The sequence below is a fragment of the Toxotes jaculatrix genome, chromosome 3 (genome assembly GCF_017976425.1).
Source record: "Toxotes jaculatrix isolate fToxJac2 chromosome 3, fToxJac2.pri, whole genome shotgun sequence".
Taxonomy (NCBI): Eukaryota; Metazoa; Chordata; class Actinopteri; family Toxotidae; genus Toxotes; species Toxotes jaculatrix.
Window position 1 is genome coordinate 14094901 of NC_054396.1, and position 26155 is coordinate 14121055.

At 41.1% G+C, this 26155-nt stretch overlaps 1 protein-coding gene across 8 annotated transcripts in view; it reads right to left on the reverse strand.

Annotated features, from left to right (window-relative positions):
- Positions 1 to 1378: 1378 nt before the first annotated feature.
- The window catches only part of scn8ab (sodium channel, voltage gated, type VIII, alpha subunit b), a 39667-nt gene continuing 14890 nt past the window's right edge, over positions 1379 to 26155 (reverse strand). For 2 of the 8 annotated variants that reach the window (XM_041033369.1, XM_041033370.1), the window contains exons 6-27: positions 25310 to 25531; positions 25035 to 25098; positions 24805 to 24946; positions 23527 to 23733; positions 23173 to 23442; positions 19848 to 20189; positions 18407 to 18539; positions 17917 to 18155; positions 16406 to 16579; positions 15646 to 16002; positions 15361 to 15534; positions 14897 to 15193; positions 12821 to 12938; positions 12496 to 12650; positions 11535 to 11708; positions 7044 to 7166; positions 4658 to 4942; positions 4518 to 4571; positions 4290 to 4427; positions 3891 to 3995; positions 3494 to 3764; positions 1379 to 3011 (exon numbers count right to left, since the gene is read on the reverse strand). In XM_041033369.1, the coding sequence (XP_040889303.1) occupies positions 1846 to 3011; positions 3494 to 3764; positions 3891 to 3995; positions 4290 to 4427; positions 4518 to 4571; positions 4658 to 4942; positions 7044 to 7166; positions 11535 to 11708; positions 12496 to 12650; positions 12821 to 12938; positions 14897 to 15193; positions 15361 to 15534; positions 15646 to 16002; positions 16406 to 16579; positions 17917 to 18155; positions 18407 to 18539; positions 19848 to 20189; positions 23173 to 23442; positions 23527 to 23733; positions 24805 to 24946; positions 25035 to 25098; positions 25310 to 25531 (5210 nt within the window). In that variant the 3' untranslated portion in view covers positions 1379 to 1845. Of the gene's footprint in view, positions 3012 to 3493; positions 3765 to 3890; positions 3996 to 4289; positions 4428 to 4517; positions 4572 to 4657; positions 4943 to 7043; positions 7167 to 11534; positions 11709 to 12495; positions 12651 to 12820; positions 12939 to 14896; positions 15194 to 15360; positions 15535 to 15645; positions 16003 to 16405; positions 16580 to 17916; positions 18156 to 18406; positions 18545 to 19816; positions 20190 to 23160; positions 23443 to 23522; positions 23734 to 24804; positions 24947 to 25034; positions 25099 to 25309; positions 25532 to 26155 lie in introns of all 8 variants that reach the window. The other 6 variants (XM_041033371.1, XM_041033373.1, XM_041033374.1 and 3 more) reach the window with 4 other exon arrangements.

A 26155-nucleotide genomic window follows, 5' to 3' on the forward strand; every position in this document is an offset into this window, starting at 1 on the left:
ACACAATGTTCTCATCACCCATTCATAATTTTCTGTTTCTTGTTAAAATAGGATACAGCTAACACCCGACAAGTATGTTCCAGCACAAGACCATTTCCCTCGACATCATCTCAGATGTGGCTTATAAAACTGTGTAAAATAAGACTCATCGCCCACCAAAACTTGAAAATTACATCAGGAAAAAACAAACAAACAAACAAAACAAACAAACAAACAAACAAACAAACAAACAAACAAACAAACCAAACACACACACACGTAAATACACAGCATCAAATGACGTAAACTGAACAATAATCAAAACCCTTCTCAGCCCTTTCAGAAAGGTCTAACCACCCATCGAGAAACATCAGAAATAGAAAGGAGATTGCCATAACCTGTGAAATCCCCAAAAACCACTTATAACTGACAGTAGGACTCCCAAAATGCCCGCTCACACAAAACCAAAGGCAGATGGTATGGAACATTACATAGGTGCATACAAATTATAAATATAAGCTTTTTTAGTTTCAAAGTGTTGCGCCCCTGAAAACATTTCAGTCCAAATTAACAAACCTTTCAATCCCATGATACACGCAGACATCCATTTCTACAGCTTACACACTCAAAATCTCCAGAGCAGCAAATAATATTGTTCGGATTTCACCCACTGATCCTCTACGGTGGTATGAATTTACCAACATATTCCATTCTTCTGTCTTTAGAGGCAACAGTTTAAACATAGTCATTTGAAATGTGTTGAGTAATGAGATAAAAATTCGGATCCATTTTAGATTATCAACCCCCATATCACTTATCTTTGTTAAACAAATTACTCTGAACTTTCAAATTTTGACAATGTCTCGATCTTACAGTCGAGCCACTGGTGTGGTCTGAGTATTAGTGTCTTGTGGACTATGATAATTCATGCAAGATTTCTGATCAAAACATGCCATCATGCAAGTCATTTCTATGCATTGAACAAGCACAATTATTTATGTATTTGTTTGGAAATCTTTCTGAGTAAATGTAAGCCCTTGGCCCGAGTTGACCCCATAATAAACAGACCCTTAACCAATTGGTGTGAAAGCCCATGTAAAAAAAAGCATTTTTGATGTGGGTATAACAAAGATAAAATGAGTAGAAGAGTTAAGTGACATGGGCAAAATATTGTTCTTTTTTTTTTATCTGTTTGCATTTTTGCTGCTCAAATTAACAACTTCTAGCTTTAATAAAACAAAAAAGTACTTCCAACGCTCTCTGTCATTTGTGTCTTTCACTCACCAGTCATCCTTCTGCTTGCTCTTACAGAGTGAGTGTGTCATTTTTCTCCTCTTTACGTTTCAGTACCAAATGACACAGAGCCACTCATTGGCTGCTTTAAGAGGACAATCCTTCAGCATCAAGCAGCATCCATGTTTTTCCTCCATGACACTGTCTTCCATAGGAATCCATTACTTGCATCCAGGTGTCGGATTCCTTTAGTGTTTTTTTCATTCTACCTCTTGGTGTAGAGTTACTCATCTTATCTGTAGACCAGTGGTAAGTGGGCAACAGACGTTTCCGTGTCTGTTTTTCATTCCCTTTAGTTAAGATCATTAGTCTGGATACAACAAAGTCACACAGTATGCTGATTATGTTTGGTTGGACTGAAGTTCAAGAGTCTTCAAGCAGTAACAGACCAAGCGGCTTCCCTCGGCATCAATATAAGAATGAAGTCTGTAAACAAAATTACTGAATATTATTTTTTTCTGACTTGCAAATGAAATAATCTGTACATCTGTGTGGGTGAGTTTCCTCTCGCTTTGCTTGAAGTTACATTATTATAATTTTTATTGTTATTACTGTGATTATTAATCCAACGCTCTAACATTTAGATTCCCTGATGTCTTTTTGGTTTCTTCCCTTCTCTTTCCTCCCTCCCTTGCCCTCATTGTTGTCATCCTGCTTCTCCTTGTCAGGTTTGGTTACACTGTCATAGGAGGGCAGGGAGGCAGTTGAGGGAGTGCCCTCCTTTTTTTCTTGTTCCTGATTGTTCCCGCTGTTCTCCACTTTGTTATTGGCTGGTTTGCGCTTACAGACAAAGCCCCGCCTAGCCAGGTAGGAGCGGTAGGCCCTTTGAATGATTCTGGCTGACACATCCTCCTGCTTGCGCCTCAGAGTGGTGGTGATTGGCTCGTAAGAGACCTTGGAGGGATTGGCTGCCACAAAACGTTCCTCCATTTGTTGCCTCAACATGTCCAGCTCGCCGCTGTCACCCAGCACACGCTTAGTGAAGGCAAACAGGATGTCCAGGCAGTGGATGCGGTCACCACTCACCATAGGCATGTCCATGGCGATCAGTTCAATGGTGTTGGGCTTGGGGACTCGGAGTGGGTGTTCTAGTGCATCAGCAAAGTCAGAAAGCTTGGCATAGGTGATGAATTGGGAGGCATCAGGATCAAACTTCTCCCAAATCTCATAAAAGGTCTCAAAGTCATCCTCGCTGAGTGGGTCGGCACTCTCCTCTGTGGCCACACTGAAGTTCTCCAGGATGATGGCAATGTACATGTTGACCACAATTAGGAAAGAAATGATGATGTACATAACAAAGAAGAAAATGCCCACAGAAGGGTTGCCACAGTCTCCTGTAGCGGGGGTGCCAGGATTCTCCAAAAAGGGGTCACAGTCTGGAGGGTAGTTGAGAATGGGCAGCAGCAGGCCGTCCCAGCCAGCTGACGTGGTGATCATAAACAGGATGATCATGCTGTTGCCGAAGGTCTCAAAGTTGTACATATCATCAATTCCAGCCCCGTATTTTACATAGCCAAAGTTGGACATGCCAAAGATGGAGAAAATGAACATAACCAGGAAAAGCAGCAGGCCAATGTTGAACAAGGCAGGAAGGGACATCATGAGGGCAAACAGCAGAGTTCTGATTCCTTTGGCGCCCTTAATGAGACGCAGGATTCTGCCAATACGAGCTAGACGAATCACCCTGAAGAGTGTTGGTGACACAAAGTACTTCTCAATCAGGTCGGCCAGAAACATTCCTGAAATTAAGAGAGAGAACAAAGAGATACAACATATGCTTGGTTAAGCTATAGGACGTATTATGCTTTACTTAATACACGTTATAGTGTTATGCCCACAAGTAAGAAACTGCAAATTGTGGAAGAAATCAGGAAAAATCAAAGAACATAGTCTCCATTTCCATAGAGAATTGTTTTTTTCCTGTGGAAAGTAATTCTAATAAAAACTGTTCATAGTCTATATTCTGTAGACTGTTCAGAGTGATAGGAGAAAGTATTGAGTTTAAAAACAGCACATTGCTGTGCTGTTCAAAAATGAGAAAAGCTTTTAATTATACAGGGGTAGCAGTGGAAATTTAGAGACACATATGTCAAAACCCAAATAAATTGCTTGGCTTTATACCACTCATTTATGTGGGCAGGATTTGAGCTATTGACCAGTCAAGCTGCTTCACACTTCTTTTCCCAAGCATAAAAAAAAAAAAATCATTTTGAATACTTGCCCACAATTGAAAGGATGACCACAACGACATCAAAGACATTCCAGCCGTTAGTGAAGTAATAGTGACGCAGTGCAAAAAGCTTCAGTAAAAACTCGCCAGTGAAGATCACAATAAAGATGAAGTTGACCCAGTAAAGCACATTCTCTGTCTCCTCTGTCTGATCATCTGTCTCCACCATCATGGTGACCATGTTTAGGCAGATCAGGATCATGATGGAGATGTCAAACACTTGCTGCGTCACAAAGTCAAACACCATGCCTTGGATGTTGTTCTGAGGAGAAAAAGATAAATGGAGTGAGAGATATTTAGAGTTGGTTTTTTTCTTGGGGGTGGGGGTTAGAAATGAACAATTATAAAGCTGCTTGGCAGTGATTTTGAAGAGTGCAAAACAATTTACCTGAGGCCTGGGTATCGGTTTTTGTGGTTTCTTTGACCCTAGTTTCTTCATGGCATTATAGTATTTCTTCTGCTCTTCTGTCATGAAGATATCCTGACCCCCAAAGTAAAGGGACAAAAACAACTTGGTTAAAATCTGCAAGGATTAAGACCTCTAAAATTCCTGAACACTTCCCCTTGTTTCAAGTCTCTGTACTACCGGTATGCTAAGCTAAGCTAATAGGCTGCTGGCTATAGCTCCATATTTAACAGACAGACATAAGAGTGGTATTGATCCCATCATCTAACTAACATCTAGAAAGCGAATAATCGAATTTTCCAAAATGTCAAATCTATTCTTTTCACTCATCGGCAAGGCAGAGTGTTCTGAGATCGTGAAAGAGAGGAAAATAAATCTTATCTTTTTCTTTTGCTGGTTGAAGTTATCAATGATGACACCGATGAAGAGGTTTAGGGTGAAGAACGAGCCAAAGATGATGAAGATGACAAAGTAGATGTACATGTATAAGTTGTCCTCGTAGCGTGGCTGGTCCTCCACCTGTGAAGTGTTAAAAGTGAAAATATATACGAAACTCTACTGCACATTGATCTAAAAGTCAGACTTATGAAGTGAAAAGAGAAACCTCACCTTTCTAGAATCTATTGCAGCGTACATAATGTCCATCCATCCTTTGAACGTTGCCTGTTAAGTGGGCAGATGCAGTGTGTGAGAAAACTGGTTAAACACCTGACAACTTAGAAACAAAAGTGACAGCAAAAGGTTCTTACCACTTGCAGGAGTGCCAGGTATCCAGCACCCACATTGTCAAAATTGATCTTGACGTTTTTCCATCTGACTTCAGAGTGGTTTGCATTAATGAGTGCGAAACACTCTGTTCTGTTGTTGACGTCATCAGTTTCAAAGTTCTCCTCAGCCGTCTCATTGTAACAGTAGTAATACTTTCCAGCAAACAGGTTGACACCCATGATGCTGAAGATGAGCCAGAAAATGAGACACACCAGCAGCACATTCATGATGGAAGGAATTGCACCCACCAAGGCATTCACCACAACCTGAGGAGAACAGCCAGGAAACAAAGCCAGTGTAACTTAGCAATCACACCCCAGCTGCATGGAGATGTTCACACAGAAGAACATCAAGACATACATATACGGAAATGCACGTTCTTTTCCTCCATTAGAAGCTCTAGCCGTGTTATCAGATTTCTTGGTGCAAAATGAATGCCCATAACAATAAAATGCTAGGGGGTGTCACAATACTGTGAGCTCACAGTTCAGTATCATGTGCGTCATGCACATGATACTCTCATGATTTTTTTAAAATATCAAAGTCAGAGTGGACGCAAATTGTAACTGTCCAGCTGTGATTCCAATTCTTTTTTATTCTTACCAGTAAATCACTCTTGTGTTTTGCAGCAAAATATGGATGACAGAACTGACTGAACCTGGTTGAAGTAACTTTTGCAGTTTTGATGTAGGACAATGATCGGACAGATTCAATGATATTAAAATCTGGCATTCGGTTATTAAATTTCAAATGATTACCAACAATTTTAAGCTTCAAATCCATATTATTATTTTTTGTATTGTACTGAGCCATAGTATATTGTCACACCCACATAAATTGCAATTACTCTTTACCTGGATATCCAGATATTGCACCGTAGGATTGTATGGACGTATTATCATATAAACTATATCTTCCACTATGTCAAGAACTAACTGTGGCAACAAGTGAATTTTAAATTAATGTAAATAAAACACTGAGTAACCCCAAACAATGACTGTGTGTAACTGGATTACACCATACAGGGTTACAAATATGAATGAGAGCATGACTGTGACTATACAACTATACTGCACCAAAGCAGTGTGGGCATGTTAAAGGAGATAAAGCTATGAGCTTCAGGAGGATACTGTATGAATGTGCATTTACAAAACACAGAGGTGCCATGATAACAGAAAGCCAAATAAACCTAAATTATACAGGCAAACCTCAAATGTCAAAGCTCTCTAGGTTTTCCTTTCATTCTTGTGTTCTGCCCAGTATTATAATATAAAGACAATGCATCCACATGATCAATTTATATAACTACTGCAAAACAGTGAACATGATAATCATGGTGATGAAATTCACTGAGGGGTGGTGAGCAAGGATGGCGGGGGAGGGTGGGTATGCAACCAGAAGTTTGTTGATCTTCCAGTGTGACAATGCCAAAGCCAAACTGTGATAAGATCAGATAACAGGACACTTGAGGCAGAGCGACAGTTAGAAGATGCCGAGCCTAGTAACTGGTTTAAAAAAAACAAAAAAAAAAGAGATTTTTTTTCTGCCCAGCAACAACCAGAGGCTGATCAAACCCATCACACGTTAAAGTAATGATCAGTAGAACCCCATTTTCATTTTAGAAAGAAAATACAGCTTTCTCCAGCAAAACTCAGAGCAGAGCCCATCAGGGGTCACATGGTATCAGAGGTATTGACGTGGAAACTGTACACCCAGTTAAGGACAGATTAATCAATTGTGTGCACACTGTAAAACGGTAAAATAAATGAGCATGCACCGTTTCATTGACCATGTGCATGTAATCAATTTATCTGCCTATCATATGATAACCTGGTGGCTCTGTAACTCAGAAGCACTTTCACAGGTACTGGTCCGCTTGCTCAGACTGCATAACTAACCCTGTCCTCTGGTTAAGTTTGAACAGGTTTTGTGTGATGGTTCATACCAACCTCTTGTTGTTCTCTCAGCTGATATACTGAATACTTCAGAGCTGAGTTACTATCACAATGTGTTGCATCATTCAGGTCAAAAATCCCTATTATGGTCTAGTCTTTCATAAGGATAGGGACAGATTTTTATGTTGTTTTGTTGTTATTTTTTATGCAAATTGTCTTAACATAGCACTAAAATTTTAATATATATGAAATGAAATATGATAAATCAAATCAGATGTATTAATCACCATCTGAGATGATCTGCATCCATGCAAAAAGCTTCTCTTTGATAAAAAGGGGTTACCTTTAAAATTTCCCCTTGGAGATTTTTTTTTTTTTTTTTTAATTTCTATAATGCCATCTCTAGCATGCGTTGACGTTTTTATTTAATCAGCATGCAGAAGGACCAGCTGCCTGGTATCTTAGGTCTTACCCTCATCCCTTCAAAACGTGACAGGGCCCTGAGGGGTCTCAAGGCCCTCAGTGTCCTGAGTGATTTAATCGGGCCTAGATCGGAGAAGCCCAACGCATTAGCTATAAGGCTGACTATAGACACCTACACAGATAGGGACAGAAGGAGAGGGAAAGACAGAGGCAAAGGAAGAGAGGACCCACATAGTTAGAGGGAATATAGAGAGAAAGATGGACCCTATATATACTGTAAAGATGGCTGAGTGGTTATATACAGATATATATAAGTACATATATAGTTTCTATATGTGTAAGTATATGTATCTGTATATGTAACATGAGGTTAAACAGGGGTTGTTACAATATGCAAAGGTCAATAAAGTGTACATGACCCAAGTTTTCTTTTTTCTTTTTTTTAATGTGTTTGTTTGCTCATGTTTGTGTTTGGTTTAGTTTGGCAAGCCAGTCTAGCGTGATAACCAGCTTAACAGCACAGTGAGCACACCTGGAAAGAAACTTGTGGTTGACACAGTGAAAGGGAGAGAAGATAAAGAGTCAAACAAAGGGAAAAAATTAGAGGAGAGATGTATTCACAAACACTAAATCAATGTGACACAATAATATACACACAGTACACAGTACAAAACAGTACAGTTTCCACACCAGAGAGCGTCTTACTTAAAGAGGGGAGAGAAAACGCAGAAGGTTGAGGACAACTTTCAGGGTTAGAAGAGAGAGGATAACCTGTGAAAGTAGGAGTCCCGACACAGCACACAAACCTTACCCTGGACCCTTAACCACCGACCCCTCAGTCCCTCTTGATAGCTGCACAATGTCTCTCTTAACTTAAAGAGAGACACAGTTATAGGCACCTGCTGTGAGAGAGAGGACAGGTCAATATTAGGGTAGAGGTTTGCATGGAAAGTCAGGATAAATTATCTTCACAACACATCGGCCACTTAAGAATACACTGAGATTTAGCTGAGGTTTTCTACTGGAGAATCAGCAAGGGCTTTGACAAGCACTGGATACCACCACATAACCTGGAGAACTAGACTCATCTGTCCTCTATCATATGTTTTATCAATTTGCATTGAGGTTGTACTTTGGAGCTCATATTTTCAATGTAGCCTCTTTAACCTGTTTGGTTTTAATAACACATAAAATCTAATACCCTAAACTTCAATTTTAAAATAATACAGTTATGGTAAAACTTTGATCATTTAACATTTTAGTGATATTGCACACAGGTGTGCTCAGGTTTCTTCTGTATTGCACAGTGGATGGAAAAATAAACAGAGGCACCATATATATCATGCATTTCAATTCCAGAAAGACTATATAGTCTAAAATAGGAAGGAAGGAATTATCCTAGAGTTGGGTCAAAGACTCTTTTGTGCAGCCTCAACAACTACACATTATAACACTCACAAAGGTAGGATCGTAAGATTACCTCATTGAGTTGCATTATATTTATCTTAATGTTCTGCCCAATCAGTATCAACCCAAACAAACAAGTCCAGCTACCCTCGATTCAACTTTTCTTGAACGATCCTATGTTTTTTTTTCTACAGTCCAACCACAGGACAAACTTTGCATTTTTAGCCTCACTACTGGTGACTCTCTAAAAAGTGCAAAATCATGGACCATCATGGACAACATGTGAAGCTTGATGCTTTCAGCCGTACATGAAAATGGAGTCCACTGTTCTTAACAAAATTAGCTGATTCAGTAAGCGCAAAGAGGCATGGCGTGGCATGAGACAGATTCACAGTTCAGACAGTCACGGGCAGTAGAGGTCATGGACAAAAAGGGGATTATGGGTCTGTCTCAGTACCCATACTAGAAGTCTGAGGCGCGTTCAAGCATTGCCAGGTAGTCAGCAAATGTATCCCACGTTTGAAAAATGAAAGCCTACGGAAAAGCCTGGCTCTTGGTGGTACTGTGACTATAAGACTGTTTTAGGATCGACAATAATCAACAGACACGAAGGAGTAATATTAAGTTGATCCTACATATTTGTTCATTAGGTGAAAATCAAATCAAATTAACAAAGCTTGATTTAGCCATGTATTTGTGTGAGCCGCAGGATGTCTCCATTAATCAAGCACGTGCCAGTGAGCTTGGATAAGCTTCCACACGCCTGCGATCTTAATGAGCATTTGGACGATGTGGCAGTTAACAGAAATTCAAGACACAAGAAGGCACTTGACTACTTTCAAATACCACAAGTGTGAGTACTGGGACAAACCCAAAGACAAGTTATAAAAAAAGAACAACTACAGGAACACATCATACATTAGTGCATCCTTATCATGTGACATCATCTGACATTGTCACATGGTAAGAATGTTAATATTGAATTGTGGACAGATTGGCACATCACAATTAAGGACAGTGGAAATTTAAGGGTGGTTAAGGGATAATGGATGACTTCCCAACCAATACATGACATAGCACAACATAAATCACATCATCAGATGTATGCGAAGAATATGGAAGAGGGTTAGGACAACAGGTAAAAGTTTGCAGATTAATTTGAAATGAAAAGACACGACAAAATGAGGACATTAAGTTCCTGGAAAAACTGTCACTTTTTGGTCAAGTGGAAAGTGGTCAATATTTCATGGTGACCTCATCTTGCACTAGTAAGTGTGAACATAAAACCCTGCCCTGTGCCTATAAAATAGAACTGCCTTTCTTGTCTTGACGAATATCCCCTCGGCTTAGGTCAACAGTGATCTTATGCTGTTTTATGTCCCACTTCCTGTTTCAACAGGAAATATATCACATTCAGGGCACAGCCAAACAGAACACAGTCATGCTGCCGCATGCCGCTAACACCTCCCACAATCAGCTGCTTGCGCAAAGATCAATCGTGACGTCAATTCAAATGCAGTTCAGTGCTTGTTACTGTGGTTGTCACAGTTTGCACAAATGACTCAAATCAGTCAAGAAGCTACGTCTGAGTTTTATGTCTGCAGCAAGACAATGAGCTGTATTTAATGAATCTGATTGGTTACCTTAATTTCCCCCTAACCCTTCCAAGTCACATGTAATTTATTAGAACTTAGTTTGCCATATTGCCTGCCTATCCCTCTATTATCCCACTGTGCTTCTCACATGTAATTACAAACACAAATGTGAGACAGCAGCTTTGCCCAGCTTGTCATGTTCAGTCTGGCTGTATTTCAAGTAAAGATCCCATTTCACTGGGACCTTAAAGCATGTAATGTATATTTTACGTTTTCCCAAATAGAGACACTGGCAGAAATTCAAGTGAGAAACTCATCACGCACAAATGGCAGAAAAGGACAAAACATATGTGCATAATAGTAATAGACAGGTGGGAAAACAGTGAATGACTCAGCAGCCCAGAGCTAGACCAGGGTTTATAGATATTTACTGTGTCAAGGTTGCTGTTGTGCTGCTGTCTGGGGGCCCAACATTTCAAGTGGCACCCTGGTAATGGTAGGCTATCATCCTGACACAGAGCGCTGGGAGGAAAACACAGCCCCTTATCAGTAATATCACATTATATGTCTACATGTCTACATTTCTGTGAACGCTAGTGTTTCTACACCATACTGGCTCCAAATCAACGCTAAGTCCTCCCATTAATAGAGTTTAAAGTTGCAGTATTTTGTAGACTGCAAATGTGGCCCACAAAGCACTGCAGCAAAGCCTGGATAGCACATAGGAAATAAATCAAATGTATCTCTCAAGCTTTGACCCATTAATATTTTGTTACATAAGAAATATTAACATTATAGCCTCACATTTACTCAAAAAGTACTGAAAACAGTACAGACGACCAGGTTTAGGTTAAGGAATGGACAATGTTTTTGAGACACTGGGTCAACTTCTGCAGTATGAAAAATATATCCACATTTCCTCAGTAGACCATTTGCTCTGCAGACTCATGCTAACAATAAGCATTATTCAAAGTGTAAAGACCATTCTTGTGAAAAATGGTTATTTTCAGAGTTTTGTGTTTATCCTGTAACCTGGATACTTGTAAAGAATATTGTTGTTGCTTGGAGAAAATTCAGCGTGACAAGCTGAAACCTGAGTGTCAGATGGAGAACTGTGTGAGTCAGTGGATGACTTTTTGCTCGCTAAACTGAATAAAGTGGGAATTTATCAATCGTCTGTGACATGATCTCGTGACATAGAACACATCTAGTAGTATTTGTATGTATTTTCTATATTGTCAGCCTTTAACTTCCTTGTGAATGTGAATATTGACAAAACACACTGAAAAAAGCGGAATAGATTTTTCTTCACAGCAAAAGGATCAGCTGTATTTCTTTTTGAAATTGTTAATTAAATTTTCTCATTTCAGTGATCCAGAATGTTAGAAATAAAGTAATCACTTATAAATTATGATTCACAAAAATAATGATGCACAATCCAAAGCTGACCAAATATGTAATCTCTCAAATCCATGCTTTCTCCTGATGAAATGACATTTTTCAAGGTATAAAACAAAATAGTATGCAAATGTACTTACATCCACAATGAAGAAGTCCAACCAACACCAGGCATTAGTGAAGTACTTGACAAAGCCGTAGGCCACCCATTTCAGCAGCATCTCCAGAATGAAGATGTAGGTGAAAACCCGATCAGCGTACTCCAGAATGATGCGGACCGTCTTCCTCTGCTCAATGTACACATCCTCAAAGGCCTAAAGAGCAGCAGAGAAGAATCACACAGACAATGGTTTCACCACTGATTCTTTACACGTGTTGATTTTGCAAATTAATAAACTGTGAGCTAAGCCACATCTTCCAGTATTTTTGTTTAATGTCCAATTTTTTCAAAGCCAATGAAAATGGCATAAAATCTTTATCATCCAATGTTATTATCTATAAAAGTTTTTTTGGATATAGATGAAGAATGGCATGTTTTTGGACTGTTTTTATTGTTATACTTTGTTTTTTTCAGAGAATGGGTTGTTTACTTAGTAAAGGAAAACTGGCTGATAAAGGCAATTTTTCACCAAGTCAAACTAGGCTGATTATTCCCTCAGCTCTCCTCTTCCCCATTGCCTGTATCCGCTCTTCAGCACATAAGTGTTTTGATTTGGCCACAGGCCTTCCCCCTCCAGAAAGCTGCAAACCTAAGCTGGATTCTGTCAGTTGAAAGCCTGGTGCATTACAGCACTTTGCTGTCCATTAGCAACAATAACATCAGGAGTAGCTGCAGAAGAAAAGCAGGAGATGATCTTGCTTGCTCACATCCTTACAAGGAAATGAAACTCACTTTCTCTAAATGAATGCCATGCTTTTGTTTTAATTATTCTCGTAATTTTTCTTCTCAGTTGTTGTTCACATGTTGTCTTTTACATTTATTATAATGGTGTACATCGCTGTGTAACTTTGTTTTGATATATGTTTCACAATAACAATTACAAGTACTGGTAGTGGCATTAGTATATCACCCACACTGTGTGTGTGCATGTGTGCTCTTACCAGGGCTCCGCTGCTGAGCAGGATCATGAAGATGATGAGGGTTTCAAACCAGTTGTGTTCTACGATCAGGTAGCAGGTCTTCCTCAGGAACCACCAATGTTTGCCCCAGCCATGAGTGATGGGAACATCACAGCACTTGTATTTGGCCACACATTCTGTATGACAAATAAAAACACAACCGTTGATAAACCCAGATGAATACTGCCATGGACAGGGTACGATATGCATCACAGTGCTGTTAATATAGTAAGTACAATATTAATCATAATTCTGGTCTGTTCATCATTATTGTCTACCACAAAGTCAGATAATATATACCACCTACCATCTGTCCAGCAGGGTTCTGGGTCAAGGTACTCCTCCACCACCTCCACCACTGCCACCTCCTCCACATCAGGCTTGATGTCTATTGTGCTGCCCTCAGACGAACTGGTGTCATCCAGCTAGGACAAACAAGGGGAGCAAAGAGATCAGCTCAACCTCTGAATTTTTCTCTGAATATTATACGCTCAGCAATGACATGCTGAAAGCATATGGATGAGGCACAGAGCCAGTGCAGCCATTACATTAATGCCCTTTTGGGTATATATGCATGACATGATTTATTGCTAGAGGTATACATGTTGTAGCCATGTAGCGCAGCTAATTCTTCTTCCGCTACTGCCGATTCTGCAGAGCTATAAATAGATTCAAAAGGAAGTACTTAAACTTGGCCAGTGGTTGATTGCACTGGTAAGGATGATGACTGTTACACATGCATTAACATAGATTCTCCAGTAATGAAAGAATTAAACAAATGCTTTATGCTTGTACATGCACATTCAAACAAGCCAGTTAAGTCAAATTAGTCACAAAAGGAAAATCTGCTGTGATAAAAAAATATGATTACTTCATAAAATGTATACCCAGTATATATACATTAGACTAAGAACTGCTCTAAGCATGAATTTCAGAGTTGTGAGGTATAGTACAGAGGGGTATGAAACCTCTCTTTGTAAGACATTAAAATCATAGCCTGGTTAAGTTCACCTGTACCAATAAATCATGTCATATCTTAACAATAGGTCAAGGTGAGGCAGGGCAAACTAGTGAAACAGCAGCATAACAGTAGCCTTATTGTAATAAAGAATACACACACTCGCGCACACGCAGACACTCAGCCAATTCAATTCACTAGAGAATGATACTGCACTTTATAATCTTAAGCCGTCAGCAAAGGGCTGCATTCGCTCTCTCTTCCTCTCCCTCTCTTTTCCCGTTCTCTCGACCAAAGAGCCAGATGGATCCCGGCTTTTCTGATTGGCTGTTAGCGGCTCTGTCCGTGTCTGCTCCCTGCAGTGTACCCCGTGGCTGGATGTGGTGCAGGCAAAATTGTTGTGTGGTTGGTTGAGGGAGCCCAGTGGAATATGAACCTGGTGCAGGTACAGTAGTGAAACTGCTGCATTATCTCCTTACTTCCTACTACAAACCAGGTCAAGGTGACCCACGCGTCCGACTCTTCTACGAGCCTGTGGGTCTGGCTAACCCTTCTCCCACATTCATACTATACAGTAGACGGTATGTTTCTCTCTCTGTTTTCTCATCAGGACTGCCTTCGTCTCTGTCTGTCTGCAGGGTCAGCGTTAGGGCTCAGTGCTACAGAAGTCATGTCTAAATGGATGTTCTGAAATGTCAGGTACACTAAATGACTTCAGTGTGGCAGCTCAGATCAGCTCTGCTTAATGGATCAAAGGATGCCGCACAAACGCACACATTATCACACAAGCCTCCACACACACACCTCATATCTGTCTCACTAAGTGCAATACTTAGGCCATCATAGGGCAACATGTTCCTATAGGTGCAATACACGGACTACCTCTGCACTACCACTACCTCCTACTTGCACATGAGTATTTATGCACGTGCTAACTTCGGCTTCCTTATCTTATCTTATTTTTACTTTATTTAATTGTTAATTGTTTAAATTTCACAGTGTTTATATATTTCTGCTCTAATGTTTATTTTATTTCTCTAATGTTATATTTATTTTTCTTCTCTAATGTTTATACTATTGCCCTTATGTTTATATTTCATTCTTGTTCACGTCTTGCTCTGAATGGCTTAAACTGGGACCTGAGTACTAATTTCGTACCATAACATGTAAATGTCCTGGTATGACAATAAAGTTCCTTGATCCTTGATTACATGATTAAGTTACCTTTTTGGTAAGCATGACTGTATCGTGGCATTAGTTTTGTCCATGTTAACGTGTGGATTTTATGCTGATTTAGAACCGACATTTGTAAACTTGGAATTAAGTTTAAAACATTTAAAACACAAGAACTATCACAGCTATCTCTAAATTGTCCCAGATCTCCACACTCCTCTCTCCACACTCTCACCAGTTGTTCCTACTCACGTCTTTGCTGTTCTCCACGTCGGATTCACTGCTGAAGTCTTCCGTGTTAAGGTTTTCAAAGTCCGACTCGCCAACAGCGATAGGAACGCAGACAGTGAGGTTGGGGTTGTGGATGAAGGACATGTAGTCCTCATCAATCATATACTTTCCCACACTGCTCCCAATGCCGCTGGTCGTGCCATTGCCATTTTTAGCATAGTCCAGTTCACGGTTTATATCCACTGTGTGGTTTGCAATGCAGTTGAGCTTCTTCTCGTACATTTCATCCAGGGGCTTCTGTTCATCTTCTATGGGCTGCTTGTCAGAGTGACAAAAAAAAAAACAACAAACAAAAACAAAAAAAAGGCTCTTAGAAAACAAGAGTGGCATCACACACTTATGTGACCAAAACGCACATTCATTTGACAAGTTGTAGATCAAGTTAACAACCAACGAATTCCTATATATGTTTAATTATATTTTACCTTTTTGAGCACTGTGGCCACAAAGACCCGCATGTTAGCCTTGAACCAGGCAATCCCTCTCTTAATGCGGGCAACCGCAAGCTGAAGGTTGTTGGGCTCCCCATCATCATCTGTGGCAGCCAGGTTGTCTGCACTGAATGAGCTCAGCAGCAAGGCCAGGAACAGATTCAGCACCTCAGGAAAAAAAAAACACACCACAAAAGTTGGAACACCCATGCACTGACAGTAAATGGATGGTTAACTACTGGGAAAATATCGCAGAAGCGATAGATTGTCTTTTCTTACCACCAGGTTTCCGATGACCATGACCATCATGAAGACAGTAAGACACATAGTCTGTCCCGCCACTTCCATACAGTCCCACATGGTCTCAATCCACTCCCCACACAACACTCTGAACACAATCAGGAAGGAGTGGAAGAAGTCGTTCATGTGCCAGCGAGGTAGCTCGCAGTCCTGCGCGATCTTACACACACAGTCCTTGTAGCTTTTGCCAAACAGCTGCATGCCCACCACGGCAAAGATGAAAACGATGATGGCCAGCACCAGGGTCAGATTACCCAGAGCTCCCACTGAATTACCGATGATCTTGATCAGCATGTTGAGGGTGGGCCACGATTTGGCCAGTTTGAACACTCTTAACTACAACATAAACATGAATATTCAGTTATTTATATGAGGACAGTGATTTAAAGGGTGTGGATATACGCTCAATTACATGTCTTAATTTAAATGCCAACATGTGACAGATGTTTGATCCAGCACAGACACAAAGTATAGACATGGAGTTTTATGTTTTATCAAAAACAACACAGTTTTTTTGATGGTCTACTAATTATAGAATGTCTTTGCAGCTTTAACCACAGAAATGTGATGATAATAAAGAGAACTCAGCATTGTGCAAAAAAATGAAAGCATGGCAGTAAAAAGAGGAAGACTCTATAACCAGTTTTGACACTCTCATTAATAATATGGCCTGTACATAATGGCCAGAACAGGTAAACAGATGTTGACATCCCTATCTCTATTCTTTTTTTCCACTTACCAATCGGAAAGACCTGAGCACTGACAGACCTTCCACATCAGCCAGTCCCAGCTCAACCAAACTCAGAGTCACGATGAAGCCATCAAAGCAGTTCCAGCCTTCCTGAAAGTAGTAGTAGGGATCCATGGCAATCAGCTTGGCAAACATCTCCCCGGCAAAGATGCCTGTGAAAACCTGTAACACACAGGACATCATATATAATAGAATATCAAATATAAAATTTCTTTCAACTGGATGAACAATTACTCCACAATTGTGGGACTGAATTTGCAATTTTCCCCACAAAGTTAAAGGTAATTAAACATCACATGAAACTGTGTGATGTATTCTATGGTGAAAAAGGTTAATGACGGAAGATGTACACAGTGAATCTAAAGTATAAAACAATGTGATTTCAGTGGGATTTATTTCATATTTATTTCTTTAATATTTTGCATTTTATAATCTGACAAAATGTTTTAAATCTTTTGAAGTACTCTATAAAAAAGTTCCAATAATAATGACAAAATGGAAAACATTAAAAAAAATTATAAATCCTTTCCTTATTCCAGACGTCTTAGGGGAAAATTGAGGGTTAAAAAAAAGTGGTTTGCTTGCAGCACATTTCGTTTGATGTAGTGCTGATTAAAAATGAATTGGGATTTGCTTCGAGTGAGAGCTTTCTGACAGGGCAAGGTCATAGAGCAATGGCACTGTGTTGCAGCAGAGATTTCATGGAGCTTTAGTACTCTGAGCCTTTACCATATCGTCCACCCAAAAGCTAATCATGTGCCCAATTAGTGCGGCAGAGAACCCCCAATGATTCATACTGCACCATCCATCACGCCACACCGATTCCTCTGACTTCAGTTCCTGTTTCACTCCTGATAGCCTGCCAATCCCTGTGACCTCATTTCCTGTCTTAGTACTGACACTGTGCCAATATTGCTGCCCTCAGACAGCTGTGCTACAGTGATATGTGACAGCGAGGGCAGAGCACAATGTCTGCTGTACATCTGGTTAATATGTACTCTGCCAAACCAGTCCTGGACAGATCAGTGACAAGCCTTATTGTAATGGCTGCTATGTTTCATGTGTGTGTGTGAGAGAGAGAGAGAGAGAGAGAGAGAGAGAGAGAGAGAGAGAGAGAGAGAGAGAAAGGGAGAGAGATAGAGAGAGTTGGATGGAGTTCAGTAGAGTTGAGGTAAGCGGGATGCAACGGAAGCAGGTGAGTGACCGGAGTGGGAGTGATGAGAGTTTGGGGAGCAGGCCGGCTGGCTGCATTAAAATGGAACTAAATCTTTAATGAGACCCCATCAGAGTCTTATATACACTATGCATGTGTGTATTCTTAAGTGCACATACCAAATGATGCATTGATGTATTGGTTTGAGGTTATGTAGGTGGAGCAAATTGAAGCTGCAATGCTTCTGTAACTCTTGAAAGAGATAATGAGGTTCAAGGCATAAAAAGTTACAAAGACAAATGGCTGTGGTACTTGAAAGGACAACAGAAGAACTTCTGTTTCTCACCAGGTTGCCAACAGACAGAACCCCCTCAAAATGCTCAGTCATTGGGTAGTGCTCCATGGCCATGAAGAGGGTGTTGAGGACAATACAGATTGTGATGGCCAGGTCTACAAATGGGTCCATGACAATCAAGTAGACTATGTGCTTGATCTTCAGCCAGATGGGACAGCACTCCCAGATGAGGAATATGTTCGCAAACTTGTACCAACAGGGGGGACACTTCCTCTGAGACTCCTCCAACTCTGCAGTGAGAGATAAAGACAAAATAAAAAGAAAAAAAGGTTGAGAAAAAATAAACGAGTGTGTCTTTAAAGTCAGTTTTATGAGTTTCATAGCGAGTAACAGACACCATCTGTATCTGGACGGCCTGTCTGTGTTCAGATACAGATAGTGTCTGTATCTGAGGTATAACTGCTAACAGCACGTTAGACAATAGAAAATAATGTAGATCATATTTTTGTGCAAGGTATGAGGAACTGTGTACTGTCTGTACCCTCTATCAGTGTATTGGTGACTACGCTCATCTGACTGTTGGCACGGTCCTTTCCTTTGAAGGAGGAGTTGAGTTGATCCACAGATACCATAAGAGAGCCCGAGTGCTTCTTCTTAATCTCCACGTCTGTAGTCTGTGCTCAGAGAAAGACATGATGTCAGTCAGGGATAGTACCTGCATGAATGCATACTCAACAAATTCATGCTCCAAAGCTTTCTAAGTGATAAATGATGCCCTAGGTCTACTCAGAAGACATAAAACCTAATGTGATAAATGCAGTTCTTCACATCAGATCATCAAATTTGTTGTACACTGTGCAATTCCCCTAAATTACCTGATTTGTTCCATTAAACCATTTTCTGCAACTTATCATACAATACATTTCAAATTCATACTGCAAATTCTCAAACACTTGCCTTAATTTACCAAAACTGAGGAGACACACCGGTCTTCACCAGAAGATATTATTTGAGATTGGCCTTTATTTCAGATTTCAATATTTTCCTTATATGTATAGAATACATGTAAGAGTCCATTATCCGAATTCCAGCTTTCATTTGAGAATTTACAGTACACTTTCCAAATCCTCCATTGTGTACTGTGCACAACAGGGCTACAACCCCTAAGTAAGCAACATTAAATTGCATGCAGTGGCATGCATGTCAAGTACAAAGGGGACTTCAAGACATCACTTGCTACAACACCATGCTACATTTTAAGAGGTAAAAAGGTTAAAGCAGCTGGATCGGTTGAGAATAAAAAAGGGTCTACCATGCTAGCTGTAATGAGGAGAAATACTGTTAAAGAAATAAGATTCAGATTTGTTGTTGCACCATCCAGTGGCTCAGCAGCAGAGGATAAATTAGGGCATGACGGAAAGAGAGGGAGGCAGAAAGAGCGAAAGTGAAAGAATGAGACAGAAAGAAACTGACGAGTAGATAAAACCAAAGACAGAAAACTACTATTGTGGAAAGTTGTAAGTAAGTAGTTATTTTTTTTTCCGTAAAATGCTTTGATAGTCTTGTTTTATTATGAATGGTAATAACTGTACGGAACTAAGAGGGTTATATATTACGTTATTGTTAGATATTAATCAATGAAATGATTATTGTGATGCTGGTGAGGCAGTGAGTTTGTGGATACTGCTTCAGCTGGTTAGTGCCCTCGAGAGCTGTTATAAAAGGAGCAGCAAAGAAAGGGGGTTAGATTCAGGGTCGAAGTGTAAGTGGCAGTGTAAGATGAAATAATAAGACACAATATAGATATTTGGGGGAGGAAAAGGGGGCTACTCAATTGAGGGAAAAGAGGAACAAGAGCCAAGGGGAAGAGGTTGTGAAGGAGAAGCTGCAGAGACCGGGGCCACCACCATCATGCCTAAACTGTATTGGTGTCCCATGGACGTCCTTACACTGTCATCAGTGGCTGCCTTATCTATTTTCACCTCAGGCAGAAGCCGTCTGCCAGGCCCAGGGCCGATGAGAGACACCACGCCATTGCAGTCCACTGTGCTGTTCCTCTTCCCTCCAGAGTGGGGTGCCAGCGGGTGGATGCGTGATGAGCCTTGGCTGTAGCCACTGTAGCTGTTGCGGCGGTAAGGGATAAACAGGGAGCCCCGACGGTCTTCGCTCTCCTCTACAGTACTGTGCTCATCGTCGGCAAACTCGTTCTCTGAGCCCATGTCCTTGGAACGGCCTTTGAAGCTGAAGATGCTGCTGCGGCTGTTGTGGCGCGACATGAAGGGCGAGCCTGGGATGCTGAGTAGGGACTGTAGAGGGAGAGACAGGTGCAGCGAGGGAGAGTTGAGGAGTTATTAAGGACAGCAGGGGTTAGTTGATGTGTAAATAAAAGAGGGCAACAAGGTGAAAAGGGCAAGTGGGGGCACAGAATAAACAGCAATAAACCAGAGGACAGAGAGGAAAAGAAACGAGCAATCTCAAGCAAACGGGAAAATTTGTCACATAAAAGCAGACATGTCAACATAGGCTTCATTATTTTCTGTCAGAGTAACGTGTAATGTTTTGACTACCACACAACATGAGAACTACATCATTGTAATATATTGTAAGATGACAATGAAACTGACAATATAGAATTCAAGTTCTGAGGATTTCATACATTTGTCTTTTCCACCAGAATAAATGCAAGAACATAAAACAGTCCAACCAAAAACAGGAGTCTGACAATGTATGTTTCCAGGATGTTTTGATCTGGAGCATAGCTATTTGTTTTGTTCTATTATCTAAGCACCACTACAGCTTAGTTTTATATAAAAGCTTGTCTTAAATGCCTAACATTCATTGCAATAAAAGCTGTTTTTTATCATATAAATTGTCTTCACAGTTTAACAAAAAATTATGATGATGATGATGATATTGGGGCTGGCCACATACAAAACTAATTAACCTCATTTAGTTCCCTTGTGTACCATTCTCCCCTAGTCTGAAACCACCAAACAAATAATCTTGCTGCAGCAGACAGTTCTTTGGATGAAGTCTCTGAGAGTAAACATGCAAAGATGTAGGGGCTGGTCAGTGGGAACAGGCAAGACAGTTGAACAAAAAGGTGTCAAAAGGTGGAGCCCGATCTCTGGCCAGAGTGTATAACATACGAGGGGCAGGAAGCTGAGCACGATCGACCTTACCTCGGTCAAATGGAGGTGGCTTTATGTTGCTGAAATACCTGAAACACCAGATGATTCCATTAACATCATGGATGATGTGTGCACCCAACTACCTCTTGGAAGAAGAATGAAAGAATCTCACGGAAACATACCCCTAGGGGTCAAGGAAGAATGGGCACCCCTGTCAGACAAACAAGAGATGTCCACATGGCAAGATTTGCAAGAATGAATGAGGCTTGAAGATCCACCAAACAAAAATAAAGATTCTGGCAGGAGCAGGAGGAGTGTAACACATTTACTGTGAGAACTGCTGCTGAAAGCTTTGGAGCAGAGGAATGCAGAGGAACCAAGCAGCCTTTCTCCAAGAACTACAAGGAGGTGAGGATCCATAACACCACACAGGAGCTCAAGACCCAACATGTGCAGCATAAGCAGGCAGGAGAAGAGAAGTACAGAACATCCACTTAGTTGTGTGCACGGTGTGGGAAGAGATCACTATTCAGTGACCAGGGTGACAACAGTGACCCCACTGTAAAAGCTGCATTCATTGGGGCCACTTCGGCACACCAGGTAAAGCACGCTGGGCAGTTCAATCTCCAGCTCCTCCTGTCCAAATGTCAAAGTAGGCAAGACAACTGCTCCAAATGGTCAGGTGACCTTGGATGGCAGGTCACCGCTGTCAGTGTGTGAGGGTGTGAACTGGACAGTGTGAGAATGCCAAGATGCCTGAGGCATCTCTTGGTGATAGGTGGTGACACAATCTACCAGGGAAGCCAAGGAGAACAAGGGTTACCTATCAGAGCTGTGGCTCCATATCCAGAAGAACGAAAGACCTCACTGCTGACTACATCTTCAGAATGAGAGTCTCTTTTGGGTTTGGTACATCAACTGGTACAAGCTCAAGTTCCCAATTAGAACTGGGTGTACCATCTTTGCCACCTTGTTTTCTCTAGTGATAAACATGCTTGCAGAGTCAGAGCTTTGGTGAAGGACCAGACAAATCCTAGTTGGCAAGGACCAGAGAACCACTGCAACACCAGGGGTCAAACAAACCCAATAGTGACAAAGGTGGCATTGAAGTAAAGACTGGGAGAAAGTGGCGAGCAAGAGGTGGCCCAGCAAGCAGAGTCAGAGTTTCATCACAGTAGACTGGTAAGAGTAGGTACCCAAGTCAGAGCTGGACTTGGATTTTTCCCAACTTGCAATGTCAACAACACTAGATGAAAGCAACTAGAAGTTAAGAAAGAGGTGAGGGTAGCAATGGAGGAAGAGAGAACCTGCAGAGTGGTGTCAATGACACAACAGTAGGGCCTTGTCAAGAGGGAAGTATTCTGGAGAGAAAAGTGATCTGGGCTAAGCCGTGAAAGGCCAAGTCCCATCGGATCAAATTCCTTGTCCAGACAGTGCTTCCCAGTCCATCAAAGCTCCACACTTAGGACAAAGCAGAGTCACCAGCATGTCCACTGTGCATGGAAAGTGAAATCCTAGAACACATCTTGAGCTACTGGTCTAACGGCGTAGCAGAGGGACAACACCACAGGGTCCATGACCAAGTCTTGAACGTCACTGCCCAAGCCATCAATGTAGGAATAGACTGGAGCATAAAGGCTTGCCCTTTGAAGCATATCATCATCTTCAGGGAAATTACAATATCTGCTGGGAAAAATTGCATGAGAATCCTGGACTTTGCTAAGCACTGGCAACTGATGGTAGATTAAGATCCCCCAGCACATTGTGACCACCACTCTGAGAACACATTATTTTCTGGTCTGCAGCCACCAAACAAATCATATTGCTGGAGCAGGCAGTCCCTTCGGAAGGTCGTTTAGATGAAGCCTTTGAGAGGAAATTTACAAATTACAAGGGACTGGTCAGCAAGTGCAAGAGGTGCTGGAGAGCAAAGGATCTGCCTGTTGAGGTTGGGTTAGGGTTAGCCAAGGGGAGGATGTAGCTGATTTGCCTTTTGAGAACATGCTAATCTACCTCAGCTCGGTTATTTGGACATGGTCTATGATGCCGAAAGACAGAAAACACCTCATGAACCCAGAAATATCACTATGAAAGTGTCCAGCAGCATGAATAGATGTAATGAATCTGTCTGCATTTACTGTATTGTTTTTCTTTCTACCTTTACCTGGTTCATGATGGATGTCTTCCTCCCGAGCCGGGTTCCAGGGAAACGAATGGTGCTTTTCTTGCTGCCATCGTCTGACTCTGACTTAACAACCTTTTCGCTGTCTCCCTTCTCTTTCTCTTGCTCTTTCTGACGCCATTTCTTCTTGCGATTGCGACGCTCCTTGGCGCTCTTGGAGCTCAGTTTGGAGACCTCAGAGGAGCTGCGGGACAAGTGCCCCCCTCCTTCATCTTCTAAAGCAGCCTCAGACACTGTACCTGCAGATGTCGCCATGGCAGCAGCCTGAGAAAAACAAGCACATGATAACCATGAATGATTTTAAAAAATGGGTAAATGTGTATGCATTTGAGATAAAATGAGACCAACCTGTGTCTCCTCCTGCTGTTTCTTCAGCTGCTCCAGCATGGCCTTGAATTCAGCCTCTTTCTGCTCCGCCTCCTCAATAGTGGCCTGGTTCTGCTCCTCATAAGCCATGGCCACCACAGCCAAGATGAGATTCACCAGGTAGAAGGAGCCCACGAAGATGACAAGCACAAAGAAGATCATGTAGGTCTTCCCTGCAGCTCGCAGCGTCTGACAGAAAACATACACACAAAGCAATGAGAATGAATCAGAGATTTAGAGTGACTTAGCATGAAAGATTATGCTTCTAAATAGACATATTGTCCACACTGATGGATGTATAAATGGAATGAAGTATAATGGAATGCATCTTAGTAAAATAGTTGTTTTATGCTGACAAACTACTTTCTTATTCCATCAGAGAGACTGTATGTATATGTGTGTTGTGTCAGCATAGCTGGTGCTTCTATATCCGGTTCATGGCTCTCTTCAGGAAAACCTCCAGGCAGGAAAGAAGACTTGGAGTGTAGGAATTCCCAGTTTTAACACACTTACACAAACACACGCACACACTAAAACAGTGTATGGCCTATTTGCCAAATGAGGTGAATCTATTATGGCTGTAATGCTGCAGGTCTGTAGGAGGAGGAAAGAAATGCTAGTGCAGTGTCATGTTAGTGCAGTTTAACATTACAGATGCCTGTGCACATGTTATCAATGCATTTGTGTTCCTAAGAGCAACAGAAAGTGAGAGGACTAAAGAAGGCCAAAATATATTTGGCAAGAATATGACTGTTCTGAAGGTCATTTGACAAAATAAATTGCTTCAATACAACGGTCACACACGGCACACGGTCACATCTTTCAAAATTCAGAAATTCTTTTCCCCCTACATGAAAGATGAACAATAGTCAAGTGGCTAATCATACACGTCTAGCTACAATATTTCTGATCAGCTGTCCTTGCTTCACTTTTATTCAGAGGGCAAATGAACTAAGAGGGAGAGCTGCTGGTAGGCACTTTTGCTGATTCATTCAGGTATTAGAATGACGATGTACACATTTTTTATGATGAAGTGAGGACAAAATCATTAGTACTGCTTAGGGAGTGTTTTACTTCCCTGGGTAGTTGCAGAGGACTGGAGAAGCTTTAATAGTTCTCTAAAAGAGGTGTAAGAAGGGTCAAAGACTCCATCCTTGGGCCACACTGTGACAAAATATACAGCCCTACTTTTTGCTTTTGCTTCCTCTGGACAATTATGTGTCAATGTGAAACTAAAGAGAAGAGACAGAACTGCTTTACCAGCATGTAGAGATTTTCCCAGAAGTCTTGGGTCATGAGGCGAAAGAGGGTGAGGAAAGCCCATCCAAAGCTGTCAAAGCTGGTGTAACCATAGTTGGGGTTCCTTCCGGCCTTCATACATGTAAAACCCTCTGGACATCGTCTGAAAAGAACACACAGCAGTGTAAAAACTGTAACTTCATAAATGTAAACATGCATGCACAAGATGTGTGAGAGAGGCACTGACTTACCCTGAGTCAGAACTATTTCCACACAGTAGAGCATCAAGCTGACCAGGGAGGAAGTAGAAATTAGCTGCGGAAAAAAAAAAAAACAGATAACAGCCACTTACATTAGCCACTGGGCACCTTCATTATTCAGTGTTTCTATTCATTTTTTATATCAGCAAGATGGAACAAAACATTTCTCAAAAACAAAACAATACAAAGAATTCTCAAAATGTATCATCTCCCATTTATGTGGCAATGTGCAATTAGTATAAACAAGTGTCAAGGTAATCACTCACTGTCATTCATGATGTATTTGCCCCAGTCAAAGCCCCTGCTGCCGTTTGCCAGGTACTGATCAGTCATGTTGATTGGCCAGATTACACACTTATTCCGCAGGTTCCCCATGAAGAGCTGCAGTCCAATCAGAGCAAAGACGCTGAGACAGAAGACGGTCAGGATCATCACATCCGACAGCTTCTTCACAGACTGGATCAGAGCACCCACAATGGTCTTCAGGCCTGTCAATTAATATACAATAAACACACACGAGCACACACGCGCGCACAAATGTGTGTGAATGCACATACATGAAAACAGGCAAACTCCCATGCACACACACACCAGCATACCCATTCAAATGTGCACACACACAAACACACACACACACATAGATAGACACAAATAAAAAGACTTGCAACTTCTGGCACTGCAAGAGTACACAAGCTGAGTTTGGTTTTACAGCTGCAATTCAGAGCTGACTCAAGTCAAGCAGGGAAAAAAGTTTACTTAGGTAATATACATCTAATCCTGTATTTAACCCTGTGCTGTGTTACAGAAATCTAAACTTGGCAGATAACTATTTCACAAGCACCTACACCTGGCGATGCCAAACCTCAACACCAGAAATTGACTTGTCTTGTTTCTTCTGGTTTTCTTAGAGTATACAACCAGTTGTTCCTGTCATTCCTGCCTGGATGGAAATCTGTAGCTGTCTCTTTTTAATTAATTAATTCATCAGATAGTTGCTAGCAAGGTTGTTGGTATTTATCACTTGATGTATGATTAAGGCACATAAAGAAATTGTAATTTTAACATCTCAGCAGCAAAGTGTGTTGACATTAATAAATTTATTGTTCAGCCGT